Consider the following 24,817-nt stretch of genomic DNA (forward strand, 5'->3'; position numbering starts at 1 on the left):
CCCGGAGCGCGCGCCGCCCAGCTCCGCCTCTCTCTGCTTGTCTCCGGCCAATAGGAAGTCGAGGCGCGTGGCTGCTCCGCCTCCTTGTGCCTACAATGGACCAATGAAGACCCAGGCCGCATTCGTGTCCCGCCCCTTCACTGTGTCCTGGGTTGTGGGCGGGTAGATCACCGCGCAGGAGACCGCTGGACCGGTGCGTCGCTCTGCGCATGACACAGACGCTGCTTAGCTCGGTCTCCTCGCACCATACCGGGTCCCGCCACTCGGTGGCGCTGTGACCGCGAGGCGTAAGGTGGCCTGCTCGGCTTCGACCAGGCTTTAAGGGAATCCCGCCCAACCTACCTCGGCCCCTCTCCCTCCGGAACCAGGAAGTCAGATTGGGCCTGTGACCTCCAGGGTCACTGTTAGCATTAAGAGTTAGTGCTGAGGGGCTGGAGAGCTGGCTCAGCGGTTGTGAGCTATCAGAGCCATCGCTGCCCATCTTTCAGGGGATCCATGTTCGGTTCCCAGCACCCATGTCTGGCCACTCAAAACCATCTCTCTTCTGGCCTTGGAGACCACAATAAGTGATACATACAATTAAATACAAATAAATGATTAAAAATACAATTTAAAGCACTTAAGAATAACAGGTTGATGGACGTCGACCCTGGGAATGGCAGATGAACTTAGAGAAAAATTCACTGAAATTAGCATCAGGGGGCTTTATTAATACGAATTAATACAGTCTCGATGTCTAAACATGAATTGGTGAACTAATGGGAAGAGAGTGAGTTTTCTGTTTCTTTTGCAGGGAAAGAACGAACAAGGACAGGATGTGGGCTGGTCCTGAGAGGGAAGGAAACTTGAAATTGTGGACCTGTTAGGATTGAAATCTATAACTGGTAACAACAAAAGCAAGCAAGCAAACAAACCATGAGCTGGGGCGATGGAATCTGCCTGTAATCACAACTTAGCAAGCGAAAGCAGTAGCATCAGGGATCGGGAGTTTAATGCTAACCTGGGCTATACAGTGAGATCCTGTCTCAAAAAAAAAAGTGTATTTCTACAGTCCTCTTCAATTGGGTCTTGCTATGTAGCTCAGGCTAGCCTCAGACTCCTGAAACTTCTGACTTGGCCTCCTGAATTGGTTCTTGTACTTCTTTTTCCTTTAAGGTGTGTGTGTGTGTGTGTGTGTGTGTGTGTGTGTGTGTGTGTGTGTGTACGTGTGTCTGTGTGTGTGCATTTGTGCATGTGTTTGTGTGTGTGTGTCTACCTTCAGAAGCCACAAGACACTGGATCCCTTGGAGCTTTTGTGAGCCACCTAATATAGGTGCTGGGATGTGACCAGTCCTCCCGACAGAACAGCAATTACTCTCAGCCTCCCCTCCTTTAGGGTTTCATTGAGTGCCCGTTAGCCTGGAGCTTGCTTTACAGCCAAGATCAACTGTGAACTAATCTTTCTGCATCCACTTGCCAGATGCTGACATTACGGGTGTGCCCCGTATCGCTGGCTCAATTTCCCTCTGTAATTTGAAAGTAGCTCAGTCATGTGATAATTTTTGTGTGAAAATGAGTCCTCATATTTCAACAAGTCTTTGGGTTCCCATTTCAAAAACAGTCATACATCTTTTTAAAGATTTATTTATTTTTGCATAAGTGCTCTATCTGCATGTACACCTGCATGCCAGAAGAGGGCATCGGATCTCATTACAAATGGTTGTGAGCCACCATGTGGTTGCTGGGAATTGAACTCAGGACCTCTGGAAGAGCAATCAGTGCTCTTAACCACTGAGCCATCTCTCCACCCCACTCCACACATAATTTTTCAGTATTAAGAAGTCCTGGGCTAGAGAGATGGGTCAGAGGTTAAGACCACTGACTACTCTTCCAGAGGTCCTGAGTTCAATTCCCAGCAACCACATGGTGGCTCACAACCATCTGTAATGGGATCCGATGCACTCTTCTGGTGTGTCTGAGGATAGCTATAGTATACTCATATGCATAAAATAAATAAATCTTTTTTTAAAAATTAAGAGAGAGAGAGAGAGAGAGAGAGTAGGGTCAGCTGATCAAGGCCCAAGGACTTCCTGGAAATGATTCCCATAGAAGCAGAGGTCATCTGGTCAAACACTTTCATTTTATATGTGTGGAGATGAAGCTCCAAGGAGAATAAAGTGATTTGCACACACACACACACACATACACACGCACACAAACACGCGCGCGCGCACACACACACTCCCTGTACCATCCCCAATCCTTCAGCCTGTTGACCTGAACACCAAGTCATTCTCTTCAGATTATACAGACCAGAATCAGAAAATGCAGAATTTCCTGTGTTTATTGACCACACATCCCCACTCGTCTCCCATCATAGTGAGCAGTGTAACTGCACACGCTCCCCCAGGAGTCCCAGTTGAAGAAGGCATGGTGAGCACGCACAGTACTGAGTGACACACTGGCCCATGCCCAGCTTCCCCGGTACCTAACAGAGGCCACACTACTCGCCTTGACTCAATTTTCCCCCATTCCACCATTGTCTCCGCAAGTAAACTAGACACTAAACTCTAGGTGGAGTCAGGAGGCTGGGTCAGATTTTATTCCAGCATCCAGCCAATCACGATCAGGAGAAAGATGGCTATCCAGGCTCCTGGAAGAAAGAAAGAAATGATCTCAAAAGAGTTTTAAAAGGGCCAGAGAGATGGCTCAGCAGAGGACCTCAGCTTGGTCCCTGGAACCCACATGGGACAGGTCACAATAATCTGTAACTTCCATTCCAGGGAGATCTGCTCTGGCCTCCCTGGGTACCAGCACTCACTTGCACAAGGTACACACACATATATGCATAATTTAAAATGAAATAAATATTTTTAAAAAATGGGATCTGAGGAGCTTTCAGAGTCTAGGGGAGTTTTGATTTTTCATTACATTTATTGCATTTGTTTGTTTGTTTAGTGCATGCAAGTCATGGTGTCCATGTGGAGGTCAGAGGACAACTTTTCCTGATTCTCTCCTACCACACATGGTTCCCAGGGATAGAACTCATACAATCAATCTTAGCAGCAAGCACCTCTCCCCACTAAGCAACCTCAGTTTGCAGTGTTATTGTATGCATTATTTTGTTTTGTTTTGTTTTGTTTCATAGGCTGGCCTCAAATTTACTCTGTAGCCAAGGATAGCTTTGCACACCTAATTCTCCTGCCTGTGCCTCCTAAGTGCTGGGGTTATGGGGTAACCTCTGTGCCTGGCTTTCACATCAAGCAGGGTCTCACGATCCTGAACAGGCTGGTTCTAAACTTCCGGGTTCCGACATGCTCCACTGTGCCTGGTACATTTTAGCCCTCCAGCCCCTTACTCTGAGTTATTTCTGGGTAGTATCAGATTTTGAGGCAGGACAAGGAACCAGCCTCATTTGAACTCTGCCATGGATTGCTCCAGCCAAGACTCAGGAGGCAAAATGACATCATGGTCGCTTAGGTCGGAGAAGAAAACAGTATCCAAGATGAGCACCAGCCTAGGCCCCATATGAGCTCCTAGAGAACCCAGGTAGCATTAGACCTTTCTGTCCTGGAGCAATCCCTTTACACCAACCTGCTGAGTTCCTGCTGCTGGAGGCTCTGGACTCTGCAAGCACACAGAAACAGAGACTGAGTTCAGACTGCCCCTCACACAGAACTCTCACCCACCATTCCATCAGGGCAGCACAAAGGAAGATGCTTTTTTTTTTTTTCAATCTCTCTCTCTTTTTGAAAGCTGGGACTCAGAAGAGAGAGAAGTTACTTCTGGACTGATTTACTAAAGGGTTGGGATTTCCCAATGAGGGTTAAAGTACTCTAATAAAAGAGAAAGACAAAAGGGTGTTCCAGGACAAGAAAAATGATCAAATAGTTGGCAGGAAAGACAACTTGAAAAGGCTGAGTTGATGTAACCAGAAAGGCGACAGAGAGGCTGGGGGGGCGGGGGGCTGGAGAGATGGCTCAGTGGTTAAGAGTACTGACTGCTCTTTCAGAGGGCACCAGCACCCACACAGTGGCTCACAACTATCTATGACTCCAATTCCAGGGGATCGGATGCCCTTTTCTGGTCTATTCATGTACCACTTATCCGGAGAGGTCCAAACACGATCCATTTGCCACCACCAGGCTCCACCTGGTCCCCGGCTCGAGCGTCCCAGGGTGAATTTCTCCGCAGGGGATTCTTTCCACTACAAGACTGTGGGGGACAAGACAGCTTTGGGGACTTTCCCCCAGGACCTCAAACACTCATGCTCCACTACCCCATAGCCCAAATCAGTTCACTCATTCTCATCTACCTGACGTAGGTCTTCAAATGACGGCCTTTAACTCGTTCTACAAGCCTGGTCCCTAGAAAGTGAGGCCAGCACACGATCCCACGACCGCCCTTGGGTCAGTCCCAGCTGCACTGCTGACCTTCCGGGACCCTACTTACCGGTTGGCATGGGTGTCCCACTTGCTTGTCGCAGAGGGTCACTTGGGCGTGTAGGTAAAGCATGTCACTATTCAAGAATCTCGAGAGAGTGAAGGCCAGCGTCACATACATGGAGACCCCGTTGCTCAAGTCCTGGAGCATCCGGCCCCGGACTGGGCAGCTGCAGGGAGAAGGCAGGGCATCCATCTTTGGGACCCTGGCTTGGGGCCCAAGATACGGACACACAAAGTTTGATTTCTACCACTTTAACTCGTCCTGTGTAACAATGGGAGTTGGATCTCTGGCTGAGAACTAACTTTACATGGATTATTTAATTTATTATTTTATTTAATTCCCTGCATCAGTATTCTGAGGAAGACCATACTTTTGACTGCTCCCCATTTTTTTCTTTTTGATTTTGGTTTTTGGTTTTTGGATTTTTGAGACAGGGTTTCTCTGTGTAGTCCTGGCTGTCCTGGAACTCACTCCGTAGACCAGGCTGACCTCCAACTCAGAAATCCGCCTGCCTCTGCCTCCCAGAGTGCTGGGATTACAGGAATGCGCCACCACCACCCAGCGACTGCTCCCCATTTTTAAAGGTTAATTTATTTTATTTTATGTCTGTCAGTGTTTGCCTGCAGTGTGTCTGTGCACCACGGGAGTACAGTGTCCACGGAGGTCAGAAAAGCCTGCCCCATCACCTAAAACAGGAGTTACAGATGATTGCGGACAATCGCGTGGGCGCTGAGCCAAGGCCTGTGCAAAACAGCGAGTGCATTTTAACTGCCAAGCCGTCTCTCCAGCCTCTGACCTGCCCTTTCTTTTTTAAACAGGGGGGAAACTGAGGTACGGAGATGTTAGGTAGGACTTCAAGGTTGGGCCAGAGTGCTGTTCTAGCAGGCTGCTGGCCCTAGGTAGGAACTCCAGAACCTTGGGAATATGGGAAGAGCTAATTGCATATTAGGACAAACTGAACAGTGTGTTTGGGACAAATCTGAGTGTAAGCAGTCCTTCTGAGCCTTCTGCTCTGTCATCTTCACAGTGGAGTAAATAATCCTTCATGGGGTTGTCTCGTGCCCAACTTTTAAAATAATAATAATAATAATATAAAAATAAATCATCATCATCATTATTATTATTAAGATTTATTTATTATGTATACAGTGTTCTATCTGCATGAATGCCTGCAGGCCAAAAGAGGGCATCAGAACCCATTACAGATGGTTGTGAGCCACTATGTGGTTGCTGGGAATTGAACTCAGAACCTCTGGAAGAGCAGTCAGTGCTCTTAACCACTAAGCCATCTCTCCAGCCCCCAATAATTATTATTTTTAAAATAGGGTCTTACTACCTTACTTGGTTAGTCTGGTACTCTAGGTAACTCCCCTGCCTCAGCCCCCCAGATGCTTGGATTTAGGGCCTAGGCTGTCACACCTGGCTAAGAGACCCAGCTCTTGTCTTAGTGTGCTCAACACTTAGCAAAGCGAGCCACCTACCAACACCTGAGGTGAGCTTTGGTTTCCCCTTGAGTAAGATGGGAATTGAAATATAACTACATCATAATGTGTAAGATTTAAATTAACTGATATATGTGCAATGACTCAAACTATGCCTGCCATGGGACAGATGCTATGTCGTTATTAGCATTAGCTGTTGGCTATTGCGTGTAATGTACTTCAAATATAACAGCATGTGGCACTCTGATGTGTTAGCATTATTTATTATTTCATTATTTATTATTTATTATTTCATGACTCAAGGCCCTCAGCAACTGGGGAAGGGGAGAAGACTAGAAGAAATGAATGTCATCTATTGGCTGTGAGGTCTTGAGCAGGTTTTACTTTCCCTGAGCCTCAGTTTACTCATCTGTAAAATGAGGCTGGATGTATTCACTCAGCAAACACTCACTGCTCCTTCACTCCCTCCCCGTTTGTTTGTCAGGGTGCAGAGGAATCTTAAAGGGTGGTCTTATTCAGCAGTGAACCCCCTAGATGACAATTATGTCAGGAGAAGAAAAGTTACTTTTACCCTTGGGATACAGAAGGGAGGCTAGGGTCCACAAGCACCCGAGTAAGTCACAGCTCAAGACCTGCGGCCTGATGCACTCCTACCTCTCCTTCACGAAATGATAGGTGGCCTTAGCCTCCGTGTTGGAGACGTTGGTACTTGCAAAGATCTCATTAGCCACCAGGGAAAAGCGGTCAGGATCACCGTTGACAGACTTGAGGACCACGTAGAGGGGCATGCCGACAGGAGCTGTACTGTTCTTAAGCGGAGCAGAGAGTTTAGAGTCTGTGAAGACGCTCAGGGTGATGGCGGTCTCCCCGGCATTTGGAACATTGATGGTTCTGTATTCAGAGAAGAGCAAGGGTGAGCCCCTCAACCAAGAAACTCAGAGAGAAGAAGGTCGCATAGTCACCTCCGACTTAGGTCACTTACTAATGACTTAGGTCACTGCCTGCCTGCAGCCAGCCAATGAGAATAAGGCCCGGGGCTGTAGGAGGCAACGCTTGTTACCGCACAGCAGGAGGACTGAGATCAAGCCAGGCACACCGAGCAGCAGTGGCACACACTTTGATCCCAGTGCTCAGGAGGTAGAGGCAGGCAATCTCTCTGAGTGCGAGGCCAGCCTGGTTATACACAGAGAAAGTTCCAGGACAGCCAGGGCCGTTACACAGAGAAACCCTTTCTCGAAAAAACAAACAAACCAAATTCCAAAATTGGATTTAAAAATAAACAAATGATATGTAGCACACTCTTTTAATCCTAACACTCAGAGGGCAGAGGCAGGCAGATCTCTGGTAGTTCAAGGGCAGCCTGGTCTACATAGTGAGTTCCAGAACAGTCAAGGCTATTTAAAGAGACCCTGTTTCTAAATAAATGAATGAATGAATAAACAAACAAACAAGTTGGAGAGAGATTAAAGAATACCAGAGATGGTCGTCTGGCCTATATACACATATACATGTACACGAATACACATGTACACAGACTAGTGTACACTGCAGACGGTAAAGGCTACTTGTGCCATGCCTGACCTGAGGAAATAGAGAACAGACTCGTGGACCTCTCTCTCTCTCTCTCTCTCTCTCTCTCTCTCTCTCTCTCTCCCCTCCCCCCCTCTCTGTCTCTGTCTCTGACACACACACACTCAGGATAAATAAATATAAAAGAAATAAGAGATGGCCGGGACAGGGTAAACCTTTTAACCTTCCCTATGGACCACCTAAAAAGATGAAGTGCTACGTCATAGGACCCCGGACCTTGGCAGCGATCTAACTCCATGGTGATTTATTTACATAGGCACACGTAGGGCGTCTCTTCTCAGAAGCAACCTCCTTCTGTGTGAGAGGTGCTTACGTATGGGGGATGAGCAGGAGAGCCAATTTCTTGATGGAGCTGCTTCTCTGGCCTGGATTCGAGATAGCAATGAGGACTCAGGGTGACTCAGGGTCTAGCTGCAGAGACAGCTAACTGGGCATCACTCACAGAATGGAGACCTCCTGGGAGGGGACAGGCTTGCTGTCCTTCACGACCAGTGGGTAGGCACAGCTGAAGTGGAGCACTCTGACGTCAGCGCGTCTGGAGCCAGGGAGAGCCTTTTCAAGGTGCACATCCAAAGAGTGCTGAGCATGGCTGCTGTTGGTCTGGAAAAGACAGGTAGGTGAGCCGCCATTACCTACAAGTCCCGGGGTAAACACCTTCACACATCCGCTCTCGGTACAAGATGTTTGTTAACACAAAATCAATCGCTGGACTCTTTGAGCCTGGTCCTGTGGCTTGAGCACAACTTTCTGTTATCACTTTATTTTAGGAATGAGGAAAATAAAGGCTCAGAAAGGTTAAGAGGATACAAAGCAAGCGGCAGAGCCTAAGCCCAATGCTACCCTGGCTCTGGGGCCCATCGCTTTCATCCCCATGCCACGGTTCCTAAGTTACTTTTCTGGAAATGGAGTCTCATGTAGCTCAGGCTAGCCTTAGTGACTATGTAGCTAAGGATGGTTTTGAATCCCTGACCCACCTGGTTCCACGCCCCCTCCCCCAGTGCCAGGGTTGCCAGTTTGTGCCACAATGCCCAATTTATATATGGTGGTGGGGACTGAATAGGGAGTGGCCAAAGGAGGTTCTTATCCCGTGGTTCTTACATGCCCATGCTTATTTTGACCTTACCTTGTGTTAGAGACAGGGCATCCTGTGGCCCAAATTAGTCTCCAACTATGTAGTCAAGGATGGCCTTGAACCCTCTCCTGCCTCCACCTCCCCAGGGCTGAGCTCATTAGCATGCAGCACCACATCTGGGTTGTTTTATTGTTAGTTTTGTGGTGGTGGTTGTCTTAAGAGAGAACTTTTAGAGGCTTATGTTAGCAATCATGTACATGTGTGTTATTCCTGTGGGTTTGTGCATGACAGGGCAGATGTCTAAAGAGCACTGAAGAGGACGTCAGATCTTCTGCATCTGGATTGGAAGCAATCGTGAGCTGCTGGTGCTGGGAGAACTTTGGTCCTCTGCAATATGAACTCTTAACTGCTGAGCCGTCTCTCCATCCCAGGGAGAGCGTCTTGCTCTGTAGCCCAGGCTGTCCAGAGTCCTGCAATTTTCCTGTTTCAGCTTGCTGAAGTCTGGGATTCTCGATTTGCATTTTAGAATCTCTTGGGGAAAAATAAGACCATTGTGCTGTTAAGAATTCTAAGTCAAAAAAAAAAAAAAAAAAAAAAACCAAAAAAAAAAAAAAAAAACCAAACAAAAAAAAAAAAAAACAAAAAGAAAGTCGGGCAGTGGTGGCGCACGCCTGTAATCCCAGCACTCTGGGAGGCAGAGGCAGGCGATTTCTGAGTTCGAGGCCAGCCTGGTCTACAGAGTGAGTTCCAGGATAGCCAGGGCTATACAGAGAAACCCTGTCTCGAAAAAACCAAATCCAAAAAAAAAAAAAAAAAAAAAACAAAAAAACAAAGAATTCTAAGTCTTGGCTGGGCAGTGGTGGCACATGCCTGTAATCCCAGCACTTGGGAGGCAGAGGCAGGTGGATTTCTGAGTTTGAGGCCAGCCTGGTCTACAGATGAGCTCCAGGACAGCCAGGGCTATACAGAGAAACCCTGTCTTCAAACCTTGCCCCCCCCAAAAGAATTCTAAGCCTGAGTTGGTATATGTCTTAAATTCCATCACTTGGGAAGCAGAGGCCAGCCTGGTCTACATAGAGTTTCAGGACACCCAGGGCCACATAGAAAAACCCCCCTCTCAAAAAAAAAAATGTAAGTCTGAGCTAGGTATGGTACATCTTTAATCTCAGCCCTGGAAGGTGGAGGCAGATGGATCTTGGTGAGTTTCAGGTTAGCCTCCTCCACAGAGTGAGCGCCTTCATTAGCCAAAGCTGAATAGTGAGATGGTGTCTCGAAACAAATAAATTTTAGAAAAGAATTTCAGCTCCTAGGGTTGGGGAATGTATCTTAGATGTAGATTATTTGTGTAGCACACATTGAGTCTCTAGCACTGAAACAAACAGACAAACAAACAAACAAACAAAATACCAACAAAAACCAGAAGGAAAGAGGGAGTGAGCTGAGTTCTGATGAGGAAACTGGGGCTTTAGGAGCACTGTGGTTGTTTGGAGGGAATTCTATTATTTATGTGAGTTATGGTTTGTTTATGAAACTAATCTTTGTACGCTGGCGCAAGCATGTAATCCCAGGACTCCGGAGGTTGATGCAGGAGAGTTACCTCGAGTTCAAACTGCAATTTGAGAAAATCCCTTAAATTCTCTGAGCCATCGATTACTCATCTATAGTGAAAACCTCTCAGGATCAGAACCATTAAAAAATATTTGATAGACCTGGCAGTTGGGCAGAAATCAATAAATAACTGCTTGTAGTTAACTATTTTAAAGTGTTTCGTGGCTGACAGTTTGGGAACCAATCAATATCCCAATTCAGCAAACGCAGCACGTATAAAGGAATTCCCAGTCTGGAGACAGCTTCTTTTTTCTCCATCGGGGATGGTCTGACAGCAATGATTTGAGTCTACCAAAGTCAAGAGTTACCCAACCTCTCCTTTCCCAGGCCCACCCCACACCCTTCCCATAGCTGTCCAAGCCCCGCCCACCGCTTTCCCAGACCCGCCCATTGCTTTCCCAGCCCCTCCCACAGCTTGCTCCTGCCTTTTAAATCCCCTCCAGCTTACAGAGATGTGGAGTCCACAAGCTCCCTCCTTCTTCTCCAGCTGAAAGACCTGAACCCGATGACCCTTTTCTGTCGTATTGATACTGAGACACTTCTCCAAGGCATCTTGCTTCAGGGCCCAGTGTTGAGTTTTCAGGAAGCAGCTCCTGAGAGACACCTCAATGTCCTGTGGCCTGCAGCGCAGGCTCACTATCTCTCTAGACAGTTCTGCAGAGGAACAAGAGGCAGAGGTGGGGTCTCCTGAGGATCTTTGGAGGATGGCATGTGGAGGAGTAGGTAAAGGCTTACCATGGAGACCTGAGTTCAAATCTCAGAGCCCACATAAAGTAGAAAGAGAGAACTGACTTCACAAAGTTGTCCTCTGACCTCCATATATACACGATGGCACGTGTGCCCCCTAACACACACACACACACACACACACCATGCACCTCACAAAGCACACCAATAATTGTTAAAATTATAAACATATCTGGGCATAGTGGTGCATGTCTTTAATCCCAGCACTCAGGAGACAGAGGCAGGCAGATTTCTGTGAATTTGAGGACAGCCTGATCTACAGAGCAAGTTCCAGGATAGCCAGGGCTACACAGGGAAATCCATCTTGAAACACCAGGAAAATTTAAATATATTTAAATACAGGTTCTCACACATGTGGATCCTAAGAACCATCTCTTGAGTTATGGGATCCTGACACCTGGCCCTCACAGGTCCTTAGAATCTCTTTTCCCAGAATTACCACCAGGGCCCCAAAGCTGATGTGGGGCCTGGGAATGCAGCTCCGTGGGTCCATCTGCTGCTCTGCCGTAATTTGATACCCAAGGCCATGTAACTAAGGTAAGATGGCAGACGCCTGTAATCCCAGAATTTAGGAGGCAGGAGCATTAGGTCATCTTCAGGGGCCAGGCCAGTTCTGGACTAGAAGACCCTGACTCATCAACAAAGCTTGGGGGATGAGGTTGCCATCTTGAGCCAGGTTGGGTCTGAGACTGAGAGTTGGGCCACTGGACAGAGGAACTGAACAAGCAGAGCAGGAGGGGTAAGAGTTTAAAAGGGGGTGGTTTCTGCTACACTCAGATTTCAGTTTTAAGTTCCCAGGGAAGGGGGAGGGAGGAACCAGGGGTGGGGGGGTGAGAGGGTAGGAGCATGGGTGGGGGGTGGGAGCAGGGGTGGTGGGAGCAGGGGTGGTGGTGGGAGCAGGGGTGGGGGGTGGGAGCAGGGGTTGTGGGAGCAGGGGTGGTGGTGGGAGCAGGGGTGGGGGGTGGGAGCAGGGGTAGGGGGTGGGAGCAGGGGTGGGGGGTGGGAGCAGGGGGGTGGGAGCAGGGGTGGGGGTGGGAGCAGGGGCGGGGAGTGGGATCAGGGGTGGGGGTGGGAGCAGGGGTGGTGGGTGGGAGCAGGGGTGGGGGAGTGGGAACAGGGGTGGGGGGGAGCAGGAGTGTGGTCTGGACCTCAGTGAACTAGTTACACTTTACCTCAAAGAAATATAACTGCCAACGAGTGGTTTGGGGAGGTTAATTTGTTTATTCTCCAATTCTTCTCCAATGCTAAGCAGGAAGCTAGAACCTGCTGGTGTGTGTGTGTGTATGTATGTGTGTGTGTGTGTGTGTGTACACAGCCCATCTGGACAGCAGCTCAGGTCCCGGGAGCTGGAGCAGAGTAGATTGGTAGATTGTCTCATCTGCGCGGCTGCCTACCCCCTTATGAGACTTCCCTTGTAGTGAATTTGTTCATTCATGTGAATGCCTTACCAATCCTTAGACAGAGTTCCCCTGGGCATCTTAGACTTCCGTGACCTTTCTAGCCCCGGCCATTTCTCTGGTTTGTTCACTTGAGTTATTCCTGTTACTCCATATTATCCATGCACATAAAATTAAAATAAAGGAGAACTTTAAAAAGAAAAGAAGGGCTGGGCAGTGGTGGTACACGCCTTTAACCCCAGCACTTGGGAGGCAGAGGCAGGTGGATTTCTGAGTTCCAGGCCATCCTGGTCTACAGAGTGAGTTCAAGGACAGACAGGGCTACACAGAGAAACCCTGTCTCAAAAAAAAAAAAAAAAAAAAAAAAAGGAGGAGGAGGAAAACAAGAAGCAGCAGTAGACGACAACGACAACTTCCTGGAAGATATTATGCACACTTACCCAAGTGGGAATAGTAAGTATCATTGCACGTACAACCTCCAGTACTGGCCTGATACTCATCCAAAGCACAGGTGCCATTTCCCGGACCACTACTCTGATTAGCGTTGGGGGATGCTTTACTGGTCCCAATCATAGTGGAGGATTTGGTTGTCTCTGAGGAGCTAGGAGCAAGGGCTGTAGAGGGCTCAGATGATTGGGTTGTACCCGGGCTGACACTTGAGTCTGTCTGTGCCAGCTGGGAAGGTGTCTGTGTGACTGTGCTGTGGTGTGTGTCAGATGGCTTGCTCATTGTGGGACTTGTCTCTGGGGTTGGGAGTACAGTTGTAGTGTCCCTTTCCTGGACCTCAGATGTGGCTGTGCTAAGCACAGTGGTTCTCAGCATGGCTCTGGTTGGTGAAGAGGTGTTCCTAGTTACCATGGTTGTCGAGGGTACAGGTTTATTTGTGCCAATGACTTCTTCTGGTGTTGACAAGGGTGGAATTAGAGTTAACTTCTCAGGCTCAGTGGGTGTCCCAGTTCCAGATGACAGGATGGCATCCTCTGGTGTACTTGATATCATTGAAGGTGTCGTTGTTAAATGTGTCATCATTGAAGGTGTCATTGTTGAAGGTGTTGTTGAAGGTGTTGTCATTGTTGAAGGTGTTGTCATTGTTGAAGGTGTTGTTGTTGAAGGTGTCGTCATCAAAGGTGTAGTCATGGTCATGTCTGCCTCCCCTAGGTTTGGGGATTCTGAAGATCTCATTCCAGTGGTGATGGGACTTAGTGGTGGCAGTGTTGTTGTGAGTTCAGTCATGCTGACACTTGAGTCTGTCTGTGCCGGCTGGGAAGGTGTCTGTGTGACTATGCTGTGGTGTGTGTCAGATAGCTTGCTCGTTGTGGGACTTGTCTCTGGGGTTGGGAGTACAGTTGTAGTGTCCCTTTCCTGAGTCTCAGATGTGGCTGTGCTAAGCACAGTGGTTCTCAGCACTGCTGTGGTTGGTGAAGAGGTGTCCCTAGTTACCATGGTTGTCGTGAGTACAGGTTTATTTGTGCCAATGACTTCTTCTGGTGTTGACAAGGGTGGAATTAGAGTTAACTTCTCAGGCTCAGTGGGTGTCCCAGTTCCAGATGACAGGATGGCATCCTCTGGTGTACTTGATGTCACTGAAGGTGTCGTTGTTGAATGTGTCGTCGTTGAAGGTGTCATTGTTGAAGGTGTTGTTGAAGGTGTTGTCATTGTTGAAGGTGTTGTTGAAGGTGTTGTCATTGTTGAAGATGTTGTTGTTGAAGGTGTTGTCGTCATCAAAGGTGTAGTCATGGTCATGTCTGCCTCCCCTGGGCTTGGGGATTCTGAAGATCTCATTCCAGTGGTGATGGGACTTAGTGGTGGCAGTGTTGTTGTGAGTTCAGTCATGCTGACACTTGAGTCTGTCTGTGCCGGCTGGGAAGGTGTCTGTGTGACTGTGCTGTGGTGTGTGTCAGATGGCTGGCTCGTTGTGGGACTTGTCTCTGGGGTTGGGAGTACAGTTGTAGTGTCCCTTTCCTGAGTCTCAGATGTGGCTGTGCTAAGCACAGTGGTCCTCAGTATGGTTGCAGTTGGTGAAGAGGTGTCCCCAGTTGCTATGGTTGTTGTGGGTCCAGGTTTATTTGTGTCAATGACTTTGTCTGATGTTGGTGAGGATGGAGTTTGATTCGGTTGTGGGGTCTCAACTGAAGTGGCCAAGGTGAATAAAATTGTGGTTTTGGATGACCCTCCCGGCTCCTTTGCTGTAGAGGTCACTGTGGGATCTAACGGTGACATACTACTGCTGACTGTCTTCATGGCCGTGTGTACTGTCGAGGCCGTCTGCTCAGTGGGCCCTGTTTCGCTACTGCTTTGGGGTGATGGTGGAAGAGTGGCTGATGTCGTCTGTCCCTGGGACTTAGATGTGGCTATCTTGTTCACCGATGGACTGTTGAGTTCCTCTGTGGAGGTGTGGCCATTTGTCCTCTGAGGCACAACGGAACTTGTAGACGGGCAGGATAGATTCTCGTTAAGCTCAGAGCCTTTTGAGGAAGATGAGTTTGAGGCAACCGCCCAGACTAGAACACTGCCTGCGAAACAAGAACAGCAAGGAAAATAAAGACACTGGCTACTGCTCCTACCACTTTCCAGGTGGTCGGGCTCCCGCGCTCCTGATGAGGAATTCCAATAAGAAAATAATAGCAGCAGAAAGGCGGTATAGCCAGTCACGTTCTTTACGTGCCAGCTCTGCCCTGATCGATTCAGAGGCTGGCTGGAGAGCCCACTACTGCACGCTCCTAACTGCATTCTAAACACTCACCTCATGGCCATGCAGACGAGTAGCTGTCACCAGTCAAAGAGTGCTTTAGCAGCAGCCAATGAACACCATTACAGAAAGCCACAACTGTCGAAAACTCCAAGAACTGACCTTGGAGTGCCCAGCCCCCAACTGATGAGTCTGAAACACATCCCTTTACCTAAAGGCAGGTGGATGGGATGGAGTTGGGGTGCTGGAGAGATTATAAGAACTAGAGGACCAAGGTGTTTACTTAGAAATAGTATCTTCTTAAAAAAGGTGAGGGGTGGGGCTGGAGAGATGGCTCAGCGGGTAAGAGCACCAACTGTTCTTCCAAAGGTCATGAGTTCAAATCCCAGCATCCACATGGTGGCTCACAACCATCCGTAAAGAGATCTGACACCCTATTCTGGTGTCTGAAGACAGCTACAGTGTACTTACATATAATAAATAAATAAATATTTTTTTAAAAGGTGGGGGAGAGGGTGGGGTTATACCTGTATTAAATTCTCCTTTTCATTTATTTATTTATTTAATGTATATGAGTGCTCTATCTGCATGTACGCCTGCATGCCAGAAGAGGGTGTCAGATCCCATTACAGATGGTTGTGAGCCAACGTGTGGTTGCTGGGACTTGAACTCAGGACCTCTGGGAGAGCAGAGGCCCTCAACCACCGAGCCATCTCTCCAGCTAAAATCCCCAACTAATAAAACTATTAATTGGGGCTGGAGAGATGGTTCAGTGGTTAAGAGCACCCACTGCTCTTCCAGAGGTCCTGAGTTCAAATCCCAGCAACCACATGGTGGCTCACAACCGTCTATAACGAGATCTGACGCCTTCTTCTGGTGTGTCTGAAGACAGCTACAGTGTACTTAAAATATAATAATAAATACATTTTTTTAAAAAAACTGTATTTTTTAAATGCTTCATGCCAGATAAGAGAGAGCGGGTAAAACTGTAGGCAAATGTGTCTCATTCAAATTAACATCTGCTCCAGGAGGGGTGAGAATCCAGATAGGAAAAAACAAAACAAAACAAAACAAAACAAAAAAACTGGAACCCTCTTGTGCTTTATGTGTTCAGTCCTGGGGAGCAAACTGAAGGCCTTGTAAACCCCAGGCAAGTGTTCCTTTCTATTGGTTGAGACAGGGTCTTGCTGGGAAACCCCATGGTGTAACTTAAACTGGCTTGGGATCTGTAGCCATCTTCCTGTCTCTGCCTCCCAAACTCTGCAATGATAAGTACTTGGAACTGTTACAGTCCAAACTCTGCCACGGGATAACCAGGATTCTTTGGTCCAGGAAGGCACGGGTCTGGCGAAAATGACACACAGACACCGAGATGGTTTTGGGATCTGAGTGTATTATTTTGAGTATCCCCTAGTCCAGTCAAGTTAACATCTCAAATTATGCATCACATTCATCTGTCAAAGCTTCAGTTTTCTTGGGCAGTACAGGGTGTTTGCCCATTGTCCGGTTGGCCAATTGGTGCATGCGATTAAACCGCTTCTTCACCGTGGCCCCACTGTTTCACTAGCCCAGGAGCTGGGGAAGGACGGCTCCACACCTAGCCTCTTGGGCAAGGATGGCGGCATTGCAGAGCTTGGAAAGTCACCTGGCCAGCTCTGTCCTCCCAAGAGCACCTCCGCCTAGTCTTCCCGCGGCATTCTTCTCTGTGCCATGCCCGGGGCCACACAGCAATCAGCTCTGGCTGCAGCCCCTAGCCCCAGCCAGAAGAAATAACCTATAAACTGTATCCTGAATCACTCCTGGATAAGCTAAGAATGTTGTTTGGTCAAAGACTCCCTAGGTGGGGTCTGCAAGACAAAAGCAGTTCCTCACAAGCTTCCATCGAGGCAGCTCTGAGCTCTGCACCAACTCAAATGTAAATTCTTTCTAGCTTGCCCAACACCCACCCGTTCAGCAAGGGCATTGTATAAGGTTCTTCAGAAGTAAATATCTTCTAGTCTGGGCCTATTGTTTCAAATCCACCTGTCCTGCAAGGGTGATTTACAGGACAAAAAAACAAAAAAGAACCTGTAATTTTAGGGTTCCTGGAAAATTCTACTGCCTGCTATTAATGCTTTTTTTTTTTTAAGATTTATTTATTTATTATATGTAAGTACACCGTAGCTGTCTTCAGATACCCCAGAAGAGGACATCAGATCTCATTACGGATGGTTGTGAACCATCATGTAGTTGTGGGATTTGAACTCATGACCTTCGGAAGAGCAGTCAGTGCTCTTGTTTGTTTGTTTGTTTGTGTTTGTTTGTTTTTTGTTGTTTTTTTTGGTTTTTTTTTTGTTTTTTGGATTTGGCTTTTTCGAGACAGGGTTTCTCTGTGTAGCCCTGGTTGTCCTGGAACTCACTCTGTAGACCAGGCTGGCCTCGAACTCAGAAATCCGCCTGCCTCTGCCTCCCAGAGTGCTGGGATTACAGGCGTGCGCCACCACCGTCCGGCCATTTTTCCAGGGTTTTTTTTTTTTGTTTGTTTGTTTTGTTTTGTCTTTTTTTTTTTTTTTTTTTTTTTTTTTTTTTTGGTGCAGTCAGTGCTCTTAACCGCTGAGCCATCTCTCCTGCCCCCTATTAATGCTTTTTACACCATATTTGGAGCCATACTTCATTTATATCCTGTTGGGAGGTAAATGTAATTACATGCGATTGGAGCAAAGCATTGCAGAATTTTCTGGCTAGTGACTTACTACAAGATGGATTCTTTTACATCTTAATTTGCTTGGTTTTTCTTAGTCCCGGCTACTAAGCAGGAGGAGCGTTTAGAAGTAAAGTAAATTGCCAAGTGAGATTTTCGGCTTCTGAATAGGGTGTTCTGCAAAGTCCCAGGAGACATTTCTCGCCTCAGTCTGTAAAATTTTGTTTTACAGATTTCACCGGGGCCACTGCAGCATGGAACCATGCCCACTTTCTTTGGTTGTGGGTCTTATTGCTTGGACTCTAGCATCTAACTTTCCATACATAACCAAGCATCACCTTGAACTTTTGGTCCCCACCACCACCACCACCACCACCACCACCACCACCCACCCCTGCCTCTGCCTTATTTCCAAAATTGCCAGTGTAAGCCAGTCAGTCACTCATCTTGCTTTATTTTTTTAATTGTTTTTTAAATGGATTTGTGTGTTTGTGTAGGTATGTGGGTGTATGTGTATGCATGCATACATGTATGCATGTGTGTGGGTGTGCATGTGTGTGGATGTGTAGGTAAGTGTGTCCCTACATATGTGTTCTGTAATAGGCATGTGGAGGTCAAAGGACAACTTGCATGCATTGGTCCTTTCCTTCCCCTGTACAGACATGGATTCTTGGGACTGAACTCAGGTTATCAGGTTTGGCAGCAAGTGACTGTATTCACTGAACCATGTCACCAGCTCCTACTTTGTATTTAGTTATTTATGTATTATTTGAGATAAGGTCTCTGTGTATCCCTGGCTGACCTCAAAGTCTCTATGTAGACCAGTCTCTATAGAGACCAAAGTTTCTATGAGCCTTGAACTCACAGAAATCCACCTGCCTTTGCCTCCTGAGTTCTGGAATTAGAGGTGTGCCCACCCCCCAGGAACTGAAGCTACAGACAGTCATGAGCCATCAGGTCGGTGCTAAGAACCAAATCCAGGTCTTCTACAAGAGCAGTAAATGCTCTTAACAAGCTGTCTCTTCAGTCCCTATGTTGTTTTTGTTTCAGATTTATTTGTTTAATGTGGATGAATGTTTTGCCTGTATGTATGTATGTGCAACAAATGTATGCCTGGTACCCTTGGAGGTCAGAAGAGGATGTCATCTCTCCTGGGACTAGAGTTATAGGTGGATGTGGGTGCTACAAACCAAAACGGGCATATTGGAAGAAGAGCCTATGCTCCTAACCACGGAACCTTTACAGTCCTGCGGGGTTTTTTGGTTGGTTGGTTTGGGGTTTTGTTTCTTGCATTTAAGTGTTCTCCTGCATGTAAATCTATGCAGCACCTGCGTGTCTGGAAGACCCAGAGACCAGAAGAGGGTGGGGTAGGAAGCAGGAGGCAGGGGCAGGGGGCAGAGAGGCAGGAAGCAGAGAGGCAGGAGGCAGAAGGCAGAAGGCAGGAGGCAGGGGGCAGCGGGCAGAGAGGCAGGGGCCAGCGGGCAGAGAGGCAGGGGGCAGGAGGCAGGAGGCAAAGAGGCAGGGGGCAGAGAGGCAGGGGCAGGGGGGCAAGTGGAAGGAGGCAGAGAGGCAGGGGGCAGAGAGGCAGGGGGCAGGAGGCAGGAGGCAGAGAGGTAGGAGGCAGGAGGCAGATAGGCAGGGGGTAGGGGGCAGAGAGGCAGAGACAGGAGGATCTCTGAGTTCAAGACCAGCCTAGTCTACAGAGTGACCCTGTCTCAAATAAACAAATCAAAAACAAAGCAAACCCCTAACAACGTTACTTGCTAAAAAGAAAAAAAGTTTTTTAAAGCAGGGTCAGTAAGATGGTTTATCAGGTAAAGATGCCACATAGAGCTGACACCTCAGTTTAATCCCCAAATCCCACAGTCATAGAGAAGTCACTTCTGAGGATCATCTAACTGTGCCATAGTGTACTCACACACACACACACACACACTGATAATAATAATAAATTTGTTTTAAAAACACCAGTGGGTGAAGGATGAGCTTGACATATCTCACCCTCGTTTGTCTAAAGCACCAGAACTGATCACCGTTAACTCACGAGCTGCAGTAAGGGCTATTATTCCTACAGACCAGATAATGAAACTGAGGCTGAACCGGGTAAAGTTTGTCCAAGGCCACACCCCTGGGAAGTGGGTCTGCTGCATTTGAAACCGGATCCATCAGACCCCTGAGTCTTTTTTTTGCTTTCACTGCCCTGTGAAGCTTACAATAACATCACTTCATTTCCAAGGCTGAGCAAGCCACTCTCCCTTGAGGGGAAAACCCACGAAAATAAGCTGAACCGGATCCCCAGGAAACCTTGCTCCTTCCCCTGGGCAAAGGGCAGAAACAGGCCATCACCTGATGCCCTCCTCTAGAGCCCTAGCAACTACCAGAGAGCTGATTCAGAAGATGGAAGGTGAGCTCCCAGGGCTCATCAACCATATCAGAAGAGGCACTGATATGCCAAAAAGGCCCTTGGCCTCCCGGCTTCTTCTGTGTGTCCCTGTCCTCCAAGGTCTTCCTCCTGTTTAGACCCAAGGAGTCACCACCATAAGGTGACAGAGCTGCCTGGAATGTAAGCAGAGAAGCTTGGATGGGGTCAGTTTCTATGGTGTGTTCCCTGTGTGACCCTGCGGAAGTCCACCGCTTGCTCTGGTCTCCATGTCCCACTGGGCATAAAGAGATATTTGCAGTCAGTGTTAGAAGAACCATAAAAGCCCAGGCTAACTGAGCAGACGCCTTGTCACCGGGACCTCATGTTTGTATTTGCACAGAGGGCTATCTCCCTTGCCTTGAACTGCATGCTTCATTTATTTTTTTTTTTCCTTTTGGACTTTTGAGTTGCTCAGGCTAACCTTCAAATCCAGATCTTCCGCCTCCCTGGGCTGGGATTATAGGCATGCGCTACTACACCATCATGCTTCCTCTAAGTGGTCAACCAGTGGCTCTGTCCCTATGCAGAAGTCTCTCTTCTCCCCACTGAGGAATCATGCTGATTTGTCTTGCAAGCAGTGCAGCTTCCTGCTGTCTTTCCATTGGCCGGCTTACTTCTGCATCACTGCACCAACACCAGCGATGTCTATTCCTTTACATCTCCCCCACCTCCACCCTTAGTCTCCCATCTTGTCCATCAAAAAAACAAAACTTGCTTTGGGGTATTGTGGCCTAGAGAGAGAGCTCACACTTGAAAACACTTGCTGTTGTTCCAGAAGACCCAAGTTCCGTTCTCAGTGACCATGTTGCATGGCTGACAGTGGCCTGTAACTGGCTCCAGGCCTCTGACACCCTAGTAATAGCCTGGGCTGTCAGCTCACTGACAGCCCAGGGCTTTGGACCCTGCTGTCTTCCTCTGTCCTTCTCTGTCTTCTGTAAGGCCACCAGTCTGATGTCTGACCCTTTCACCTTCCTGGGGCTGAGATTACAAGCATACACCACTACTCTTGACCTAATTTTATGTTTCTTCCAAGTGGTCTCACACACACACACACACACAATCATGGAACCTTTTACAATCCCTTTACATTATGTTTTTACTTTTTGGATTGAGACCATAGCCTAGGCTAATCTTGAGTATCTGACCCACCTGCTTCCATCTTCCAAGTGCTAGGAATACAGGTTTGGGTTGCCACAGTCAGCCTCCTTCTGCCCTTTCTTACACAGCTTAGAATCAGTTTATCTACAATCCCTAATTAGGATTTTAATTATCTTCATGATAATTGAGAGTCCCCACCCTCAGCCAGGGCATGTGATCTAGATTTTAGAGTTAGACCCAAGGGCAATCCCTACTGTGTGATTGCGAACAGTCCCCAAGGTGTGACTGGGAGGATGTGGAAATCAACATGTGACTCTGAGCCTCAGGTTTCCCTCAGTGCAAAGCGGGAATGCTGACAGTGCTTCACTGAGACCCCAAGACTGCTTAAGGTAAGGCAACGGAAGCCCTCACCCAGCGCGGCCAGGTGCTGCGTGAGTGGAACCCAGCAGTTGGAGTGACGTCATCGCCCATGCCTACTAATGCCTGCTTCTTCATTGCCCTGTCAAAGAGGCTCCTGTCCACCGTCAAAGTCTCAGACCTGGGAAGCCGACACTGCAGTGTCTTGCCTGTACCCGCGCCCCCAGACCTACCTTGGAACTCAGAACCCAGAACGCAGTTGCAGTTTCCTTTCTGAAACTGTGGGGCACCAGGGTACTGGTCTTGTCAGAGAAAGGCAAAGCAACAGCGTCCAACACCTGGACCCTCATCCTGCTGAAAGCCCAAGGTTATTAACCCGTCACAGATGTGAAGGACGGATAGACAAAGGGGAAGGCAGACAGATGGAGGAGTCAGACAGGCAAAGGTAAGCTAGTGCTTTGGAAGAGATGTGTGGGAGAGGTCAGAGCCCCACAGAGGTTATCCTGTCTTTCAAACCTTCTGGTGCCTCTGCCCTACACCTTTTAGACAGCTGAAGAGGCTCATTAGGGCAAAGCTTCCCTTAGCCATCTCTGGAGAAGCATCACCTGGAGTTCTAGCAAGTTCTTCCCCTCTGGCCAGTCAGGAAAGAAGCCACAAGTGGGAGATGGGAAAGGTGCTGGGCACTCACCAGGCAGGTTGAAGGCTCTGTCCCTGCTGAGCAGTAGCAGAAGCAGCAGAAACCAGCGGCTTCCCATGTCAGTGCTGCTGGGCGGTCCTGAAGGATCTCTGGCCAGAACAGAGGGACAGACAGCAAGACAACGCAGTCCTGGGGCTTTGTATAGTTAGAACTAATGCTGATGGGGAGTCAGAGGAAGGGAGAGGCTGTTTCCCATCAGCTGCAATCAGTGGACCTCTGGGGACCTCAGTTCCAACTAGTGAATATCCCCCAAGGACCCTAGTTGTCAGCCTTTAACAAATAGCAGGGCAGACCTCTGGGCCACCCAGCTTCCCTATCTGTCTCCAGCACCAGAATATCTGAGTTTTAGGGACAGTGGCCTCCCACCTTCTGGGTTTGAGTTGACATTTGAGAAGTCAGATCTTCTGCCTGTACTTACGTAAAACTATGCCAGGACATTTGGTGAGCAGGTTAAGACCTGGAGACTCAGTGGACACACACCTGAGGCTTAGGCGACTCCCAGTTCCCTGACAGACTCCTGACTTGGAATACCTGCCGTGCTTCTCACATAAAAAAACAAACAAAAAACAAAAAACCGAAAAAAAAAAAACAAAAAACAAAAAACAAAAAAACCCATGCTCTGTAGTCACATAGGCTCAAAACAGAGTTCTCCATGCTAATGAGGTACCTAGAGGCCTGGGTGGGGTGGTTGGGGGGCTTAGTCAATTAGCTTCCCTTCCCAGACATTCTTCTCTGCAAAAGGCACTTAATCGCAGGCCCACCCTGAGAAGTGGGGTACGGTTTTACGCATCCATTTTCTGCCATGACTATAAATTGTTTAGAACCATGAATCCACTGAGGGGAGAGCCATGAAGTCAGGCCTTTGCCTACAGAGCCTCAGCCTAATCTCCCTTAGGCCTTTCTGCACTTCCATTCATAACCGCCACAAGCCTGCCTCCTCCAAGCTAAGGACAATCATCTCTGCTGCGATAAGTCTGAGCTCTCTTTCCCATCCCGGGGCTAGACGCTGCCGTCTCCATCCTTAGGGTCCCTGCAGCGATGTGCGATAGGTGCAGGAAAACTCTCCGTGTCCCTCCCTCTCCACGCAGCCATGCCCAGAGGCCTACAGCCCTATGTGTACTGATCCAGTTTTCTCTGTGGTGGTTTGAATGAGAATGACTCCCATAGGCTCCTATATTTGTATGCTTGGTCTCCAGTGGGTAGAAGTGTTTGGGAAGGATTGGGAGGTGTGGCCTTGTTACTGGGGGGGGTGTGGCTTTGAGATCTCAAAAGCCTCTACCGCTCCCAGCATTCTCTCTGCCTCACTGCTTGCAGGGTCATGATATAAGCTCTTAGCTACTGTTCCAGCCACAGGCCCTCCCACTTCCTTCCAGTTACCAGGGTGGTTCTTCTCCAGAAGGCCTTCGGGGACTCACGGAGGCCTTTGGGGTTGACTTTTGCTAACCATTCTTTGATGTCCAAGGGTGAAGCCATCTGTGCAGCTTGGACCATGGTGATCCTATCAGAGACTCTATCAGGGCTCCCCAGGGTGAGAGGGAACAGAAGACACAGCCTGCTTCATCAAACAAGGGCTCCCAAAAGCATGAGGCCAGAAACAGCACCCTCATTCTAATTGAGGTCAGGGGTTATATCTCTAACATTAAGTCAAAATGATCTGGAAAATAACTTCATCAGATTAGAAGCCCTTAAGGGATCATCTATCCCAACCCCAACACAAGTTCCCACTGAGAACCTCAGGCTAGCCTCCAACTCTCTTTAATGTTCCTATCTTAGTCTCTGGGGGCTGGGATCGGATGGTTGTCACCACATACAGCACAGACCAATGGGTTTGTATGTTTTGTTTTGTTAGCGATAGTGTCTCATGTAGCCCAGGCTGGCCTCCAATTGGCCATGTAGCCGAGGATACCCTTGAATTCTTGATTCTCCTGCCCCTATTTCCCAACTGCTGGGAATAAGATATGAATACCATGCCCCAAGCAAGGAGGCTTTTGGGATACAACATCTATCTTCTCTTTTCTTTCTTTTTCTTTTTTTCTTTTCTTTTTTCTTTTTTTTTTCAAGACAGGGTTTCTCTGTGTAGCCCTGGCTGTCCTGGAACTCACTCTGTAGACCAGACTGGCCTTGAACTCAGAAATCTGCCTGCCTCTGCCTCCCAAGTGCTGGGATCACAGGCGTGGCCACCACGCCCAGCTCTCTTTTCACCAAAGGCAGGGGTGCAGAACAGGTAGAGGATTAGCAGTCAGACACATTGGTTATAACACAAAAGTTTATTTTCAGTGCACACAGTCTCACTGGCCTGGCTCTTCTCTTTATGGTGCCTGGGCCCACACAGGCCTCATCCAGCTCTGGCTGAGGCAGAAGTCAGGGACACTCATCTTCAGGCCAAAGCCTGGCTACGCCTTTCTGTAATTCCACTCTCATCCGGAATCTTGACTCCTCTGGACTTGAGGCTCCCAGGCATAAACCCGCAGATGCTGCTACCTTTCCAGCCCCATGGCCTCTGCCGCCCGGGTGGAAGGGAGAGGGACAGGCTCCAGTCTGGGATGCAGCAGCTGGCCCTGTGTGCAGGCCCTTCGGCTCCCACATGGTTCTC

General features: G+C 48.3%; 1 protein-coding gene across 1 annotated transcript; it reads right to left on the minus strand.

Moving 5' to 3' along the window:
- Window positions 1-2,579: 2,579 nt before the first annotated feature.
- LOC127680380 (uncharacterized) lies at window positions 2,580-14,024 on the minus strand. The gene is made up of 9 exons (XM_052175854.1): window positions 13,372-14,024; window positions 12,722-13,278; window positions 10,586-10,791; window positions 7,900-8,057; window positions 6,522-6,758; window positions 4,432-4,591; window positions 4,080-4,194; window positions 3,574-3,606; window positions 2,580-2,632 (listed from the first exon to the last, which is right to left on the minus strand). Exons 1-9 carry the CDS (start codon window positions 14,022-14,024, stop codon window positions 2,580-2,582), a joined length of 2,172 nt encoding a protein of 723 aa, XP_052031814.1.
- Window positions 14,025-24,817: the final 10,793 nt, after the last annotated feature.

Source organism: Apodemus sylvaticus, chromosome 3 (assembly GCF_947179515.1).
Source record: "Apodemus sylvaticus chromosome 3, mApoSyl1.1, whole genome shotgun sequence".
Classification (NCBI taxonomy): Eukaryota; Metazoa; Chordata; class Mammalia; order Rodentia; family Muridae; genus Apodemus; species Apodemus sylvaticus.

Bases quoted from the DNA above. Each gene is read 5' to 3' on its own strand.
- LOC127680380 (XM_052175854.1), bottom strand. From the start codon at position 14,024: ATGACCATGACTACACCTTTGATGACGACAACACCTTCAACAACAACA. The intron at 13,279-13,371 runs AATGACAACACC...GACACCTTCAAT, and splicing joins TCAACAACAACACCTTCAAC to GATATCAAGTACACCAGAGG. The intron at 8,058-10,585 runs GTAAGCTGGAGG...TGTCTTTTCCAG, and splicing joins CTTGTGGACTCCACATCTCT to ACCAACAGCAGCCATGCTCA.